This window comes from Drosophila eugracilis, unplaced genomic scaffold (genome assembly GCF_018153835.1).
Source record: "Drosophila eugracilis isolate 14026-0451.02 unplaced genomic scaffold, ASM1815383v1 contig_1895, whole genome shotgun sequence".
Classification (NCBI taxonomy): domain Eukaryota; kingdom Metazoa; phylum Arthropoda; class Insecta; order Diptera; family Drosophilidae; genus Drosophila; species Drosophila eugracilis.
Window position 1 is genome coordinate 52,912 of NW_024572749.1, and position 18,728 is coordinate 71,639.

Consider the following 18,728-nt stretch of genomic DNA (forward strand, 5'->3'; position numbering starts at 1 on the left):
AGCGTTTACTTGTGGAAGCTTTACTCCTAAAGGGCGTCTTTTTTTATTTTTTTTATTCTTAAGCTGATGTTTTTGAACGAAAATATGTTGCGGCCAGAAATTGGTCGAACAGATATCATCAAAAGCCATCGGAGGAACACGGATCTTGAAAGATGCCACGTTCCTAGCGTAGGAATATTTATATTTAGTAATATTTTCCACTCTAATATCGACTTTAAGTTTTGCTTGAATGTAAGCTAAGATGTCCGATTCGGACGTATCAGGGGAAAGCCGGGAAACAAAAATGTGTTTCTCTAGAGGAATACCAATCAAGGGTTTTGGCGGGGCGGGAGGTTTGCTCACGCTACCAGTGGGTGCCGGTAATCCGGACCCTAAGTTCCTCTGGTGAGTTAAGGGTACATTTTTTTGGGCTTGTAGAACCTTTGGCACGGGAGGGTCCAATGCGACTACCTCGGACTGCTCATCGGACAAATGCCTACGCACCTTAGCAACATTTTCGGGATCCGAAATATGGGCTGTTACCAGTGTCGCCACGATTGGAGTGGTGGACGGCAGCGGTGACAATGAAGGAGACTGTTGAACATCAGACGGAGGGAGAAGGAAGTTATTTGCATTACTGGCGGTAACCGCCGGCGGCAAACGGGACGTTTTTTTGCGCTTAGGAGACTCATTCAACAGTTGTAAATTGTTGAACTGAGTGTCCAGCGCAGAAAACAGGTCATTAGCTTTTCGAAAAGCAACCAATACCTGACCGAACCCATTTTTAGTCTGCCGCATAAAAGATCTAATTTCCTTCTGGGCCTCACGGCATCTGTCACAACAGTAGTGTAAGCCAGAGTCGGAACGACCCAAAGCATCCGGAACGGTGGCTGACTTAAACCCTGCACACTTGGAGTGCGCAATGTTATCACACAGCCAACAGTGGACACTTACTTGGTCAACCGACACAATTTTATTGCATTTTTTAATACAACAGATGATATCAGACATTTTGGCAAAATAATTTAAAATATAAACCACTGTGCCAGAAAATATTATAGGGAAGAATGAAAGGGAGTTAGAGAAACAGTTAAGGGCTATAGAGTAAGCGAGAGAGTGCTAGCGAGAGAGAGGTGTTATAAGAGAGTGCAAGTTGTATAAGAGAGGGAGAGAGAGTGTGTTTTCGAGAGAGTTTTTGGTGGGAGATATAGAACAGAGATCTACAGATATTGTACTAGGAGAGGTAAACGGTGAAAGTTCCGTTACTAATAGCACAAAGCAAAGTACAAGAATATGTAAGAATACAGACCACAGTTGTTGATATTTGTTTGCAATAAATGCTTTATGCAAACAGATAACAATAAATGCACTGCACGACGCGGAATCGAAAGACGGTTTTTTAAGTAGATAAACGTTTGCAAAAAAAGTGACCACAACGGGGTGATTCGGGAAGAAATTAAAAGATTTATTCGCTCGAGAACACGCAAAAACACAACCGTTCGCTTTGAAAGAGAAGAGTTGAGTTTCTTAACCGTGTAGTTAATGCATATGATGGTGAATAGATCACGCTAAATGGTTTGTAAGACCATTTTCCGAATTGGGTTGATAGAAAATTGCTCAATTACTTTACAATAAGAATTTACTATTTATTCATGTCGACTACTCGTGGTTAGAGCTGTAAACAATTCGATTTTTAAATCGATTTAATCGATCTTTTTGGATAAGCGAAAAAATCAATTCTTTTTTCGGGAATCGATGCATCGACAAATTTGCTCATCTAAAAAAAAATGAAGTAACCGAAAATAGTATTTTAAAGTAATATAACTCAAGTAAACTAATAAATATTAATCACTTCCAGAATCAGTGTGTGTTGGTGCTGAGAAAAAAAGGGAAATTGATAACTATGTTCGTTTTCCAAATAAAAAATGTAGATTGTTGTCCGCGCTGGATGCATAGTCACCGACCGCATAGCGTCCTTGAAACCCAAAAACGTAGACATGTCTGTATTCACAAATAAAAGCCCATTGTTAAAAAAAAAACATTGAAACAAACAAATCAAACAAATTTTTTAATTTTTTAATTTTAGTTTTGTTTGGAACTGTAAATTTGGTCTTGTCCTTAAAACTTTTTAAGCAAAATGTTCCTTTTTTATTACATTTTTTTTTCGTTTTCGATCTTAAAGCGATTTAATCGATCTTTTGAAGAATTGAACCGAAAAGAATCGATTCTCAAAAAATAGAATTGGTTACAGCTCTACTCGTGGTCAGGAGGAGAGCGAGAGAGAGAGAGAGACAAAGCCAAAATTAATGAGACCAGATAATCTAATTAAGAAATATCTTACATGCTAATAAATATACCAAATTATAATTAGTTATGTGGTTCCTCAACAGCATAAGCGTACTTTTTTGGTAAAATCGAACTTCTGCTGCACATTTAGGGATATGAAAGGGCATTGTTGGCAATGGAATGGTCCAGATGCGCAAAAATTAAACGCTTTGGTGGCATCATTGGAAACTATAAGCTTAATCCGAACTTTCTAGGATTTTTATTTACTGATATCTCAGCGTTCTTAATGAATGCGGCTACCGTTTTTGGTTTATTCGCGTTTTATGAGGTTGGATTGGGCGTGGAGAGATGCTATAGTTGTGGCATTATTGCAATTACACGCAACATTGGAAACTACATGCTTAATCTCAATTTTTCTATTACTTATACTTAGCGATATTTCAGCGATATTTCCTCCTTAGGAGCCCAACCTCCCCAACCAACTAACACTATATAATATACTTCTTTTTTTTAATAAATTTTTTTTATAAAATTTTAAGCTTAGTTTTTTTTTAAATCGAATAAAACACTCAGACCTGCATCAACATTTTAAAAAAACTTCATCTTAATGTTGTCCGCGGCTTCGTTTCAAGGGATCTTATCGTTTTCCGCCTATTTACATAGAATTAAGACATAACATAACTCCATAAAAAAATCTACGGACGTTAAATCGAATGATCTGGGTGGCTAACTTACGCGGCCATTTTGTGAGATAAGCTGCTTATTTGCGCATGTGTGGCATGTGTGATGAAACCACATGTCAACCAATTTTATGTAGTAGGTCATTAGGGCTTCAATTCTTGCAGAAGGTTTTCAAACCCAAATCCCAAACCGAAAATTTGTGCATGTGTTGAGTAACACATGCACAAATGCTGAGAACGGTGTCGATTTAACATTTCACGATTCTCATTAACACTGAACTCTCCGATTGCAATATTTTCTTCTGTACGGACTGTAAGCATGCGAGTCGATTGTTTAATGTCCAACAATGTAAATTTAGTGCAAAATTTTGTGATAACAGCATGAATTGTTGATTCATGAGGCCAATTATGACGACCACAAATATGCTCATATAAAAAGATAAGTGTTTATCACAAAGCAAGAATTTAGATAATAAATTTCAACAAGTTTCAATCGTTGCTCATTTGTTATTCTTTCCCTGATAAAATGGCAGAGTATACCGGAAACTTTTCACTTTGACAGATGACGTTTGAGTACCATCACTAACCAGTGATGCCAGAATAAACCCTTTTTTTTAAAACATCATCTATTAGTTTCTAAGATTTGTGGGCGTCAGAGTGGGCCGGATTAAAAAAACTACCTCGGCCTACGGTGTCATCTGTAGAAAATAGATAATTGATCCTAAAATTCTGGACCGTAAAGTTATTGATATTCCTAGAGTGTTTGGTATTTCGCGTCTTGTGAGCATTGAAGAGAGCGTGGCCAGATGCGAAAAAAATAATCTCACCGAGTTTAGCTTTTCGTTATTTGTAGGCGTTGGAGCGGGTGTGGCCAGATGCGGAAAGATAGTACGCTTAGGGGGCATCATTGGAAAGTACATGTACCATGTAACACAACATGGTTAATCTCAATTTTATATTACTTATATTTACTGATATCTCAGCGTTTTTATAGAGGGTGTTTATTTTTAGATGTATAGAACTTTTAATTTGAATGCAACAACGATGGATTATTCGATTGTCATGAATTTTTAAAAATATATAATCTTTGAGCATTATATTTTAAATATGGTTTCTGGCATATGACCTCCACGGCTGTCACAGATGTAGTCCAATCTGGACGTACAATTTTTGATGACTTTTCCAACATCTGTGGTCGTGTATCGCAGTTTTGTTTGTTGACGAAGCCATTCAACCAGAAGTGCGCTTCAAAAAAATTAGCCTGTAAAAATCAGGGACAATGGCAATCTCGTTTTGGGCCCATTCGACGAATTTACGTCTTGATTAATGATCGTTTGGCTTCAATTCTTGCTAGAGTTGGATTTTGTAAGCACGCAGAACATGATCCTTCCGCCAAATCTTCCATAAACTGGATGGACACAGGTTCAATCCTGTCTATTTATCATAAATTGACTGAGAATAAATCAGTTGACAGCTGTTAAATCGATTGCTATATGGAACAGAAATGTCACCTCAAAGTTCTATCCCTCTAAAAAAACACCCCTTACAATGCGTTTTTCTGTTTTTTTTTTTTGGTTGGTAGCCGTGATGCGCTGGCATCTCAATCATATACACGCTTTGTCCCAACTTTCTATCTCTTATAGTTCTTAAGATTTTAGCTATTTTAGTGTTCACAACTTTTGGGCGCTCTAGTGGGATATTTTAGCGTTCTTAGAGAATGCGGTGTTATCGGTTGGTGGGCTAAAGAGTGGGTATGATCAACTAATATCGCTCTGCTTACAACACTATACGAATATAAGAGATGAGTAATGAGAGCGTATCGAAAGCTGTGACAGGCAAAGCTTTTAAACATCGTTTTGACTATCTTTTAGAAAAAAAAAATGATCAAAACCAACAATAGCCAATGGCATTTAAAATTGATCAATTTAGTTTCTTCTGCTTCTAACATCCTCCCCATGTTGGGATCGGCTACCAACCAGCTCTTTTTCAAGAGACAAACTATCTTGTTTGGCAACGGCCCTCTTGATGCTATCAGTCGCAGATCGATGGGGCGACTCCATCCTCAAGGGCTCCTGGTCAGGTGACAGGCATCACAGTTGGTTGGCGAGGCAGGTTCCCCGACGGTTCGGATGCGATAATGAGGCAGGTGCGAAATGAGTCTGCGGTATTCGAGCAACGACTGATACTGTTGAAGGAGGTCAACTCGAAATGTGCCAGGAGGATTTATTATACCTAGCCTTCGTCTGCCAAGTGCTCTTTACCGCGGTAGACTACCGTGCAAACGGTCCTCCCATATACCCGTTCGGCTGGAGTTAGAGTGACCGCCCTCGCAAATCTCAGAGTCGTGTGCCTGATCGCAGAATAATTATGTTATGCGCCGTTCTTGGCTTGTCCAGATTTTCACTTTCCCCTCTCTTGCAACAAAGACAGATAATCTGTGTATCAAAATGAAATTTGGCTTCTTTGACAGCCGCTTCCCTCAATCCGTCAAAGTGAGGTAAAGGGGGAAGTAGGAAGTTCCAATTAATTCCTTCCGGTAGGCAGGTTTGTGCTATGTCTGAACAATTGGGCTCACTTTTTAGTAGATCTTTTAGTTCTGCAAGCTCTTTTTTTGCACATAAACAATAAGTGGCATTACACATACATTTCTTGGCTTCCCCCAAATGCTGATAAACCGGGTGCATGGCATAACGCCCAGTGTCATAGCGCCCACGGGCGTTCCGTCACCCGCCCGCGGGTGCTATGTCATTTTTCTTTTGGGCCTTATGACACTACGTTAAAACAATTTTTGCTTGCGCTTTTAATAAAGTAAATTTAAATACAAAATTGTGTTAACATGTCATTTCTTTCATTTAAACATTATTGATAAACGCGGACGGTCAAGGCAAATTATACATTTAAGAACTTCAACCATTTGACTGAAGTGTAAAGTATTGTCCTCATCTTCATCTTCAGTATTATCTAAGCATGACTGCTCTTCAAATGTGGTGTCCCACCTAATCAAATCATTTTTTGATTAATTAGGCTGCCAAAAAACTCGTTTAATGATATTGTTGCGCTCTCCAAGTCCCTGATAAGCTCTTCTATTTTGTTGTCGTTGACTCTCTCCTTTTTTCACTTTGCGCTTTGCGCGGTTAAGTCGCCATCCAGAGCATTAGCTAAAATTACGCTTGTAGCATAGACCTCATCTCGAATAACTTCGAGAAATTGGTCGAAGCGGCCATGCTTTTGCAATTTCCGAGCTAATGCAGCGTTGAAGGACTGCAATGAGCTTGTTGTTCGCACAACCTGAGCGCGCACAGAGAATACATCAGGAGTGGTCTGGGAAAAAAAATACATGAATAACAAAAACTATTAAAAAAGAAAAATAATCTAACTTTAACCATCCATTCCTTTTCAAAGTAATTTAAAAATCGTTTCAAAATGTCGTGCCTGTTTTTTGGCAGCTCCAACAATTGGTCCTTCAAAATTGTAAACATTTCCTGAATTTTCGGAGGCTTAATTAATGGCAAGCTGAGAAACGTCCTGTACCATTTGTAGCAGTCCGTATTTTTAACGTTGCTCCAAAATTAGGAATTTTTAAGCTGTTGCGCCTCAAAGCTTGACAGTAATGAAACCAGCAGCCATTTATCGTTGCCGTTGGGAACACAGTTTTTTGTTGTATATCGAGATGTTAGGTTGTTGTACCTTCGAGCTGTTAGGTTGTAAGTTGAAGTTCAATGAAAAGTCTTGCACGTCAGTGCAGTTTGGATTTAGGTTTTATAATAATCTTTTATTTGAAGTAAAATGTTCTCTTACCCTAAGTACATAAGTTCAGCGCGCACTGCGCTGCCGGTTGAGCCGGCAGCGGCGCGGCTGCATTATATATTTCTTATATGTAAATACTTATGCTTAGGTGACAATGGATATGCATGCTTTGTCTTACGTAAATACTTTAGAGTGAGAGAGAGTATTATACACATATGCATAGGGCACTGGCGGTCAGCGTGCATATGCTGACTTAGCCGAATTCACAAGTGGCCGATCATGTTACGCGCTCACTTGAGTTTGTTTTTGTTTATTGTGATTTGTTGTGGCTGCACAAAGTGTTGCCGCCATATAAGTGTCAAACACAGTGTAAACTCGATACAAAAGGTAATCACAGTGTACACTCGATATATATGACATATGTGCATATTACATCTCCCTCCTTTTGAAAATAACGTAATGTGGTGGAGTTATTTTAATTTATTGTTTTTAAAGGTTTTCAAATTTAAAATTGAAATATTGAAAAGAATTACTTTAATTAAACTTTCTCTTTTTTTTATATAAAATTTTAAATTGAAATATAAAATGTAGTTTAAAACGCAAATATATATATTTAATGTACATAATAAAGTAATTATATATATATATATATATAAGTTTTTTTAAATATATTTTTTAATTGAATAGTATAGTAGATCCTTATGGACTTTCTGGGTTTTGTTTTTCCCATTTTCAATTACGTAGTTATCCCTGTCTTCCATTTTAACTATTTTATAGGGTCCTAAATATACTGGGTCCAATTTATGTCCAGTTTCGTTTTTTAATAGAACTTTATCTCCTATTTGTAATTCGAAATCTATAGCCTTTTTTATCATAATTTTCTTTATTTTTAGTTTTATATTTGTTGAGCATTATTCTTGCTCTTTTATAGGCTGATTCTAATCTAAACTTAACTTCTTTTGCGTAATCGTCTAAGTTATATAAATGATCTATTCTATTTATAGTACTAAAATCGTCTGGTAAATTATGCAATTTACCAAAAACTAATTCATATGGACAATAGTTGTGTGCCGTGTTGAAACAGTATACGAAATATTGAATCCATACGTCCCAATCAGTTTTATCAGCTTATATATAAGATCTTGTCCTTAAAACTTTTTAAGCAAAATGTTCCTTTTTTATTAAATTTTGTTTTTTCGTTTTCGAAGCGATTTAATCGATCTTTTGAAGAATTGAACCGAAAAGAATCGATTCTCAAAAAGTAGAATTGGTTACAGCTCTACTCGTGGTCAGGAGGAGAGCGAGAGAGAGAGAGAGACAAAGCCAAAATTAATGAGACCAGATAATCTAATTAAGAAATATCTTACATGCTAATAAATATACCAAATTAAAATTAGTTATGTGGTTCCTCAACAGCATAAGCGTACTTTTTTGGTAAAATCGAACTTCTGCTGCACATTTAGGGATATGAAAGGGCATTGTTGGCAATGGAATGGTCCAGATGCGCAAAAATTAAACGCTTTGGTGGCATCATTGGAAACTATAAGCTTAATCCGAACTTTCTAGGATTTTCATTTACTGATATCTCAGCGTTCTTAATGAATGCGGATACCGTTTTTGGTTTATTCGCGTTTTATGAGGTTGGATTGGGCGTGTAGAGATGCTATAGTGGTGGCATTTTTGCAATTACACGCAACATTGGAAAGTACATGCTTAATCTCAATTTTTCTATTACTTATACTTAGCGATATTTCAGCGTTCTTAGAGAATGCGGAAACCATTTTTCGCGATAATTCCATCTTGAGATGCACTAGCATCTCAAACTTATATACGCTTAGTATATTCCATTCTATTATTATATTATTCTATCTCTTATAACAGGTAATTTTTAAGCTTAGTTTTTTTTTAAATCGAATAAAACACTCAGACCTGCATCAACATTTTAAAAAAACTTCATCTTAATGTTGTCCGCGGCTTCGTTTCAAGAGATATTATCGTTTTCCGCCTATTTACATAGAATTAAGACATAACATAACTCCATAAAAAAATCTACGGACGTTAAATCGAATGATCTGGGTGGCTAACTTACGCGGCCATTTTGTGAGATAAGCTGCTTATTTGCGCATGTGTGGCATGTGTGATGAAACCACATGTCAACCAATTTTATGTAGTAGGTCATTAGGCTTCAATTCTTGCAGAAGGTTTTCAAACCCAAATCCCAAACCGAAAATTTGTGCATGTGTTGAGTAACACATGCACAAATGCTGAGAACGGTGTCGATTTAACATTTCACGATTCTCATTAACACTGAACTTTCCGATTGCAATATTTTCTTCTGTACGGACTGTAAGCATGCGAGTCGATTGTTTAATGTCCAACAATGTAAATTTAGTGCAAAATTTTGTGATAACAGCATGAATTGTTGATTCCTGAGGCCAATTATGACGACCACAAATATGCTCATATAAAAAGATAAGTGTTTATCACAAAGCAAGAATTTAGATAATAAATTTCAACAAGTTTCAATCGTTGCTCATTTGTTATTCTTTCCCTGATAAAATGGCAGAGTATACCGGAAACTTCTCACTTTGACAGATGACGTTTGAGTACCATCACTAACCAGTGATGCCAGAATAAACCCCTTTTTTTTTAAAACATCATCTATTAGTTTCTAAGATTTGTGGGCGTCAGAGTGGGCCGGATTAAAAAAACTACCTCGGCCTACGGTGTCATCTGTAGAAAATAGATAATTGATCCTAAAATTCTGGACCGTAAAGTTATTGATATTCCTAGAGTGTTTGGTATTTCGCGTCTTGTGAGCATTGAAGAGAGCGTGGCCAGATGCGGAAAAAATAATCTCACCGAGTTTAGCTTTTCGTTATTTGTAGGCGTTGGAGCGGGTGTGGCCAGATGCGGAAAGATAGTACGCTTAGGGGGCATCATTGGAAAGTACATGTACCATGTAACACAACATGGTTAATCTCAATTTTATATTACTTATATTTACTGATATCTCAGCGTTTTTATAGAGGGTGTTTATTTTTAGATGTATAGAACTTTTAATTTGAATGCAACAACGATGGATTATTCGATTGTCATGAATTTTTAAAAATATATAATCTTTGAGCATTATATTTTAAATATGGTTTCTGGCATATGACCTCCACGGCTGTCACAGATGTAGTCCAATCTGGACGTACAATTTTTGATGACTTTTCCAACATCTGTGGTCGTGTATCGCAGTTTTGTTTGTTGACGAAGCCATTCAACCAGAAGTGCGCTTCAAAAAAATTAGCCTGTAAAAATCAGGGACAATGGCAATCTCGTTTTGGGCCCATTCGACGAATTTACGTCTTGATTAATGATCGTTTGGCTTCAATTCTTGCTAGAGTTGGATTTTGTAAGCACGCAGAACATGATCCTTCCGCCAAATCTTCCATAAACTGGATGGACACAGGTTCAATCCTGTCTATTTATCATAAATTGACTGAGAATAAATCAGTTGACAGCTGTTAAATCGATTGCTATATGGAACAGAAATGTCACCTCAAAGTTCTATCCCTCTAAAAAAACACCCCTTACAATGCGTTTTTCTGTTTTTTTTTTTTTGGTTGGTAGCCGTGATGCGCTGGCATCTCAATCATATACACGCTTTGTCCCAACTTTCTATCTCTTATAGTTCTTAAGATTTTAGCTATTTTAGTGTTCACAACTTTTGGGCGCTCTAGTGGGATATTTTAGCGTTCTTAGAGAATGCGGTGTTATCGGTTGGTGGGCTAAAGAGTGGGTATGATCAACTAATATCGCTCTGCTTACAACACTATACGAATATAAGAGATGAGTAATGAGAGCGTATCGAAAGCTGTGACAGGCAAAGCTTTTAAACATCGTTTTGACTATCTTTTAGAAAAAAAAAATGATCAAAACCAACAATAGCCAATGGCATTTAAAATTGATCAATTTAGTTTCTTCTGCTTCTAACATCCTCCCCATGTTGGGATCGGCTACCAACCAGCTCTTTTTCAAGAGACAAACTATCTAGTTTGGCAACGGCCCTCTTGATGCTATCAGTCGCAGATCGATGGGGCGACTCCATCCTCAAGGGCTCCTGGTCAGGTGACAGGCATCACAGTTGGTTGGCGAGGCAGGTTCCCCGACGGTTCGGATGCGATAATGAGGCAGGTGCGAAATGAGTCTGCGGTATTCGAGCAAGGACTGATACTGTTGAAGGAGGTCAACTCGAAATGTGCCAGGAGGATTTATTTTATCCAGCCTTCGTCTGCCAAGTGCTCTTTACCGCGGTAGACTACCGTGCAAACGGTCCTCCCATATACCCATTCGGCTGGAGTTAGAGTGACCGTCCTCGCAAATCTCAGAGTCGTGTGCCTGTTCGCAGAATAATTATGTTATGCGCCGTTCTTGGCTTGTCCAGATTTTCACTTTCCCCTCTCTTGCAACAAAGACAGATAATCTGTGTATCAAAATGAAATTTGGCTTCTTTGACAGCCGCTTCCCTCAATCCGTCAAAGTGAGGTAAAGGGGGAAGTAGGAAGTTCCAATTAATTCCTTCCGGTAGGCAGGTTTGTGCTATGTCTGAACAATTGGGCTCACTTTTTAGTAGATCTTTTAGTTCTGCAAGCTCTTTTTTGCACATAAACAATAAGTGGCATTACACATACATTTCTTGGCTTCCCCCAAATGCTGATAAACCGGGTGCATGGCATAACGCCCAGTGTCATAGCGCCCACGGGCGTTCCAACACCCGCCCGCGGGTGCTATGTCATTTTTCTTTTGGGCCTTATGACACTACGTTAAAACAATTTTGGCTTGCGCTTTTAATAAAGTAAATTTAAATACAAAATTGTGTTAACATGTCATTTCTTTCATTTAAACATTATTGATAAACGCGGACGGTCAAGGCAAATTATACATTTAAGAACTTCAACCATTTGACTGAAGTGTAAAGTATTGTCCTCATCTTCATCTTCAGTATTATCTAAGCATGACTGCTCTTCAAATGTGGTGTCCCACCTAATCAAGTCATTTTTTGATTAATTAGGCTGCCAAAAAACTCGTTTAATGATATTGTTGCGCTCTCCAAGTCCCTGATAAGCTCTTCTATTTTGTTGTCGTTGACTCTCTCCTTTTTTCACTTTGCGCTTTGCGCGGTTAAGTCGCCATCCAGAGCATTAGCTAAAATTACGCTTGTAGCATAGACCTCATCTCGAATAACTTCGAGAAATTGGTCGAAGCGGCCATGCTTTTGCAATTTCCGAGCTAATGCAGCGTTGAAGGACTGCAATGAGCTTGTTGTTCGCACAACCTGAGCGCGCACAGAGAATACATCAGGAGTGGTCTGGGAAAAAAAATACATGAATAACAAAAACTATTAAAAAAGAAAAATAATCTAACTTTAACCATCCATTCCTTTTCAAAGTAATTTAAAAATCGTTTCAAAATGTCGTGCCTGTTTTTTGGCAGCTCCAACAATTGGTCCTTCAAAATTGTAAACATTTCCTGAATTTTCGGAGGCTTAATTAATGGCAAGCTGAGAAACGTCCTGTACCATTTGTAGCAGTCCGTATTTTTAACGTTGCTCCAAAATTAGGAATTTTTAAGCTGTTGCGCCTCAAAGCTTGACAGTAATGAAACCAGCAGCCATTTATCGTTGCCGTTGGGAACACAGTTTTTTGTTGTATATCGAGATGTTAGGTTGTTGTACCTTCGAGCTGTTAGGTTGTAAGTTGAAGTTCAATGAAAAGTCTTGCACGTCAGTGCAGTTTGGATTTAGGTTTTATAATAATCTTTTATTTGAAGTAAAATGTTCTCTTACCCTAAGTACATAAGTTCAGCGCGCACTGCGCTGCCGGTTGAGCCGGCAGCGGCGCGGCTGCATTATATATTTCTTATATGTAAATACTTATGCTTAGGTGACAATGGATATGCATGCTTTGTCTTACGTAAATACTTTAGAGTGAGAGAGAGTATTATACACATATGCATAGGGCACTGGCGGTCAGCGTGCATATGCTGACTTAGCCGAATTCACAAGTGGCCGATCATGTTACGCGCTCACTTGAGTTTGTTTTTGTTTATTGTGATTTGTTGTGGCTGCACAAAGTGTTGCCGGCATATAAGTGTCAAACACAGTGTAAACTCGATACAAAAGGTAATCACAGTGTACACTCGATATATATGACATATGTGCATATTACATCTCCCTCCTTTTGAAAATAACGTAATGTGGTGGAGTTATTTTAATTTATTGTTTTTAAAGGTTTTCAAATTTAAAATTGAAATATTGAAAAGAATTACTTTAATTAAACTTTCTCTTTTTTTTATATAAAATTTTAAATTGAAATATAAAATGTAGTTTAAAACGCAAATATATATATTTAATGTACATAATAAAGTAATTATATATATATATATATAAGTTTTTTTAAATATATTTTTTAATTGAATAGTATAGTAGATCCTTATGGACTTTCTGGGTTTTGTTTTTCCCATTTTCAATTACGTAGTTATCCCTGTCTTCCATTTTAACTATTTTATAGGGTCCTAAATATACTGGGTCCAATTTATGTCCAGTTTCGTTTTTTAATAGAACTTTATCTCCTATTTGTAATTCGAAATCTATAGCCTTTTTATCATAATTTTCTTTATTTTTAGTTTTATATTTGTTGAGCATTATTCTTGCTCTTTTATAGGCTGATTCTAATCTAAACTTAACTTCTTTTGCGTAATCGTCTAAGTTATATAAATGATCTATTCTATTTATAGTACTAAAATCGTCTGGTAAATTATGCAATTTACCAAAAACTAATTCATATGGACAATAGTTGTGTGCCGTGTTGAAACAGTATACGAAATATTGAATCCATACGTCCCAATCAGTTTTATCAGCTTATATATAAGATCTTGTCCTTAAAACTTTTTAAGCAAAATGTTCCTTTTTTATTAAATTTTGTTTTTTCGTTTTCGAAGCGATTTAATCGATCTTTTGAAGAATTGAACCGAAAAGAATCGATTCTCAAAAAGTAGAATTGGTTACAGCTCTACTCGTGGTCAGGAGGAGAGCGAGAGAGAGAGAGACAAAGCCAAAATTAATGAGACCAGATAATCTAATTAAGAAATATCTTACATGCTAATAAATATACCAAATTAAAATTAGTTATGTGGTTCCTCAACAGCATAAGCGTACTTTTTTGGTAAAATCGAACTTCTGCTGCACATTTAGGGATATGAAAGGGCATTGTTGGCAATGGAATGGTCCAGATGCGCAAAAATTAAACGCTTTGGTGGCATCATTGGAAACTATAAGCTTAATCCGAACTTTCTAGGATTTTTATTTACTGATATCTCAGCGTTCTTAATGAATGCGGCTACCGTTTTTGGTTTATTCGCGTTTTATGAGGTTGGATTGGGCGTGTAGAGATGCTATAGTGGTGGCATTTTTGCAATTACACGCAACATTGGAAAGTACATGCTTAATCTCAATTTTTCTATTACTTATACTTAGCGATATTTCAGCGATAATTCCATCTTGAGATGCACTAGCATCTCAAACTTATATACGCTTAGTATATTCCATTCTATTATTATATTATTCTATCTCTTATAACAGGTAATTTTTAAGCTTAGTTTTTTTTTTAAATCGAATAAAACACTCAGACCTGCATCAACATTTTAAAAAAACTTCATCTTAATGTTGTCCGCGGCTTCGTTTCAAGAGATCTTATCGTTTTCCGCCTATTTACATAGAATTAAGACATAACATAACTCCATAAAAAAATCTACGGACGTTAAATCGAATGATCTGGGTGGCTAACTTACGCGGCCATTTTGTGAGATAAGCTGCTTATTTGCGCATGTGTGGCATGTGTGATGAAACCACATGTCAACCAATTTTATGTAGTAGGTCATTAGGCTTCAATTCTTGCAGAAGGTTTTCAAACCCAAATCCCAAACCGAAAATTTGTGCATGTGTTGAGTAACACATGCACAAATGCTGAGAACGGTGTCGATTTAACATTTCACGATTCTCATTAACACTGAACTCTCCGATTTTTTTTTTCTTTGTACGGACTGTAAGCATGCGAGTCGATTGTTTAATGTCCAACAATGTAAATTTAGTGCAAAATTTTGTGATAACAGCATGAATTGTTGATTCATGAGGCCAATTATGACGACCACAAATATGCTCATATAAAAAGATAAGTGTTTATCACAAAGCAAGAATTTAGATAATAAATTTCAACAAGTTTCAATCGTTGCTCATTTGTTATTCTTTCCCTGATAAAATGGCAGAGTATACCGGAAACTTCTCACTTTGACAGATGACGTTTGAGTACCATCACTAACCAGTGATGCCAAAATAAAACCCTATCTTTTAAAACATCATCTATTAGTTTCTAAGATTTGTGGGCGTCAGAGTGGGCCGGATTAAAAAAACTACCTCGGCCTACGGTGTCATCTGTAGAAAATAGATAATTGATCCTAAAATTCTGGACCGTAAAGTTATTGATATTCCTAGAGTGTTTGGTATTTCGCGTCTTGTGAGCATTGAAGAGAGCGTGGCCAGATGCGGAAAAAATAATCTCACCGAGTTTAGCTTTTCGTTATTTGTAGGCGTTGGAGCGGGTGTGGCCAGATGCGGAAAGATAGTACGCTTAGGGGGCATCATTGGAAAGTACATGTACCATGTAACACAACATGGTTAATCTCAATTTTATATTACTTATATTTACTGATATCTCAGCGTTTTTATAGAGGGTGTTTATTTTTAGATGTATAGAACTTTTAATTTGAATGCAACAACGATGGATTATTCGATTGTCATGAATTTTTAAAAATATATAATCTTTGAGCATTATATTTTAAATATGGTTTCTGGCATATGACCTCCACGGCTGGCACAGATGTAGTCCAATCTGGACGTACAATTTTTGATGACTTTTCCAACATCTGTGGTCGTGTATCGCAGTTTTGTTTGTTGACGAAGCCATTCAACCAGAAGTGCGCTTCAAAAAAAGTAGCCTGTAAAAATCAGGGACAATGGCAATCTCGTTTTGGGCCCATTCGACGAATTTATGTCTTGATTAATGATCGTTTGGCTTCAATTCTTGCTAGAGTTGGATTTTGTAAGCACGCAGAACATGATCCTTCCGCCAAATCTTCCATAAACTGGATGGACACAGGTTCAATCCTGTCTTTTTATCATAAATTGACTGAGAATAAATCAGTTGACAGCTGTTAAATCGATTGCTATATGGAACAGAAATGTCACCTCAAAGTTCTATCCCTCTAAAAAAACACCCCTTACAATGCGTTTTTCTGTTTTTTTTTTTGGTTGGTAGCCGTGATGCGCTGGCATCTCAATCATATACACGCTTTGTCTCAACTTTCTATCTCTTATAGTTCTTAAGATTTTAGCTATTTTAGTGTTCACAACTTTTGGGCGCTCTAGTGGGATATTTTAGCGTTCTTAGAGAATGCGGTGTTATCGGTTGGTGGGCTAAAGAGTGGGTATGATCAACTAATATCGCTCTGCTTACAACACTATACGAATATAAGAGATGAGTAATGAGAGCGTATCGAAAGCTGTGACAGGCAAAGCTTTTAAACATCGTTTTGACTATCTTTTAGAAAAAAAAAATGATCAAATCCAACAATAGCCAATGGCATTTAAAATTGATCAATTTAGTTTCTTCTCCTTCTAACATCCTCCCCATGTTGGGATCGGCTACCAACCAGCTCTTTTTCAAGAGACAAACTATCTAGTTTGGCAACGGCCCTCTTGATGCTATCAGTCGCAGATCGATGGGGCGACTCCATCCTCAAGGGCTCCTGGTCAGGTGACAGGCATCACAGTTGGTTGGCGAGGCAGGTTCCCCGACGGTTCGGATGCGATAATGAGGCAGGTGCGAAATGAGTCTGCGGTATTCGAGCAACGACTGATACTGTTGAAGGAGGTCAACTCGAAATGTGCCAGGAGGATTTATTTTATCCAGCCTTCGTCTGCCAAGTGCTCTTTACCGCGGTAGACTACCGTGCAAACGGTCCTCCCATATACCCGTTCGGCTGGAGTTAGAGTGACCGTCCTCGCAAATCTCAGAGTCGTGTGCCTGTTCGCAGAATAATTATGTTATGCGCCGTTCTTGGCTTGTCCAGATTTTCACTTTCCCCTCTCTTGCAACAAAGACAGATAATCTGTGTATCAAAATAAAATTTGGCTTCTTTGACAGCCGCTTCCCTCAATCCGTCAAAGTGAGGTAAAGGGGGAAGTAGGAAGTTCCAATTAATTCCTTCCGGTAGGTAGGTTTGTGCTATGTCTGAACAATTGGGCTCACTTTTTAGTAGATCTTTTAGTTCTGCAAGCTCTTTTTTTGCACATAAACAATAAGTGGCATTACACATACATTTCTTGGCTTCCCCCAAATGCTGATAAACCGGGTGCATGGCATAACGCCCAGTGTCATAGCGCCCACGGGCGTTCCGTCACCCGCCCGCGGGTGCTATGTCATTTTTCTTGTGGGCCTTATGACACTACGTTAAAACAATTTTTGCTTGCGCTTTTAATAAAGTAAATTTAAATACAAAATTGTGTTAACATGTCATTTCTTTCATTTAAACATTATTGATAAACGCGGACGGTCAAGGCAAATTATACATTTAAGAACTTCAACCATTTGACTGAAGTGTAAAGTATTGTCCTCATCTTCATCTTCAGTATTATCTAAGCATGACTGCTCTTCAAATGTGGTGTCCCACCTAATCAAATCATTTTTTGATTAATTAGGCTGCCAAAAAACTCGTTTAATGATATTGTTGCGCTCTCCAAGTCCCTGATAAGCTCTTCTATTTTGTTGTCGTTGACTCTCTCCTTTTTTCACTTTGCGCTTTGCGCGGTTAAGTCGCCATCCAGAGCATTAGCTAAAATTACGCTTGTAGCATAGACCTCATCTCGAATAACTTCGAGAAATTGGTCGAAGCGGCCATGCTTTTGCAATTTCCGAGCTAATGCAGCGTTGAAGGACTGCAATGAGCTTGTTGTTCGCACAACCTGAGCGCGCACAGAGAATACATCAGGAGTGGTCTGGGAAAAAAAAATACATGAATAACAAAAACTATTAAAAAAGAAAAATAATCTTACTTTAACCATCCATTCCTTTTCAAAGTAATTTAAAAATCGTTTCAAAATGTCGTGCCTGTTTTTTGGCAGCTCCAACAATTGGTCCTTCAAAATTGTAAACATTTCCTGAATTTTCGGAGGCTTAATTAACGGCAAGCTGAGAAACGTCCTGTACCATTTGTAGCAGTCCGTATTTTGAACGTTGCTCCAAAATTAGGAATTTTTAAGCTGTTGCGCCTCAAAGCTTGACAGTAATGAAACCAGCAGCCATTTATCGTTGCCGTTGGGAACACAGTTTTTTGTTGTATATCGAGATGTTAGGGTTGTTGTACCTTCGAGCTGTTAGGTTGTAAGTTGAAGTTCAATGAAAAGTCTTGCACGTCAGTGCAGTTTGGATTTAGGTTTTATAATAATCTTTTATTTGAAGTAAAATGTTCTCTTACCCTAAGTACATAAGTTCAGCGCGCACTGCGCTGCCGGTTGAGCCGGCAGCGGCGCGGCTGCATTATATATTTCTTATATGTAAATACTTATGCTTAGGTGACAATGGATATGCATGCTTTGTCTTACGTAAATACTTTAGAGTGAGAGAGAGTATTATGCACATATGCATAGGGCACTGGCGGTCAGCGTGCATATGCTGACTTAGCCGAATTCACAAGTGGCCGATCATGTTACGCGCTCACTTGAGTTTGTTTTTGTTTATTGTGATTTGTTGTGGCTGCACAAAGTGTTGCCGCCACATAAGTGTCAAACACAGTGTAAACTCGATACAAAAGGTAATCACAGTGTACACTCGATATATATGACATATGTGCATATTACATCTCCCTCCTTTTGAAAATAACGTAATGTAGTGGAGTTATTTTAATTTATTGTTTTTAAAGGTTTTCAAATTTAAA

At 37.5% G+C, this 18,728-nt stretch overlaps 1 protein-coding gene and 2 long non-coding RNA genes across 3 annotated transcripts; all 3 read right to left on the reverse strand.

Moving 5' to 3' along the window:
* Nucleotides 1-5,960: 5,960 nt before the first annotated feature.
* LOC121529783 lies at nucleotides 5,961-7,022 on the reverse strand. The gene is made up of 2 exons (XR_005993642.1): nucleotides 6,323-7,022; nucleotides 5,961-6,266 (listed from the first exon to the last, which is right to left on the reverse strand). It is a non-coding gene; the product is annotated as an uncharacterized LOC121529783 (long non-coding RNA).
* A 4,720-nt stretch (nucleotides 7,023-11,742) lies between these two features.
* LOC121529785 lies at nucleotides 11,743-12,937 on the reverse strand. Its single transcript, XR_005993643.1, has 2 exons — nucleotides 12,105-12,937; nucleotides 11,743-12,048 (listed from the first exon to the last, which is right to left on the reverse strand). It is a non-coding gene; the product is annotated as an uncharacterized LOC121529785 (long non-coding RNA).
* Nucleotides 12,938-17,484: 4,547 nt separating this feature from the next.
* Nucleotides 17,485-17,957, reverse strand: LOC121529784. The gene is made up of 2 exons (XM_041817740.1): nucleotides 17,848-17,957; nucleotides 17,485-17,790 (listed from the first exon to the last, which is right to left on the reverse strand). The coding sequence occupies exons 1-2, from the start codon at nucleotides 17,947-17,949 to the stop codon at nucleotides 17,584-17,586; spliced, it is 309 nt and encodes a 102-aa protein (XP_041673674.1). The 5' UTR covers nucleotides 17,950-17,957; the 3' UTR covers nucleotides 17,485-17,583.
* Between the last annotated feature and the right edge of the window lie 771 nt (nucleotides 17,958-18,728).

What these genes read in the sequence shown, in the direction of transcription:
- LOC121529784 (XM_041817740.1), bottom strand. Translation starts at nt 17,949, where the DNA reads ATGTTTACAATTTTGAAGGACCAATTGTTGGAGCTGCCAAAAAACAGG. An exon ending in AAAAGGAATGGATGGTTAAA is followed by an intron (nt 17,791 to 17,847) that starts GTAAGATTATTT and finishes TTTTTTTCCCAG; the next exon opens with ACCACTCCTGATGTATTCTC.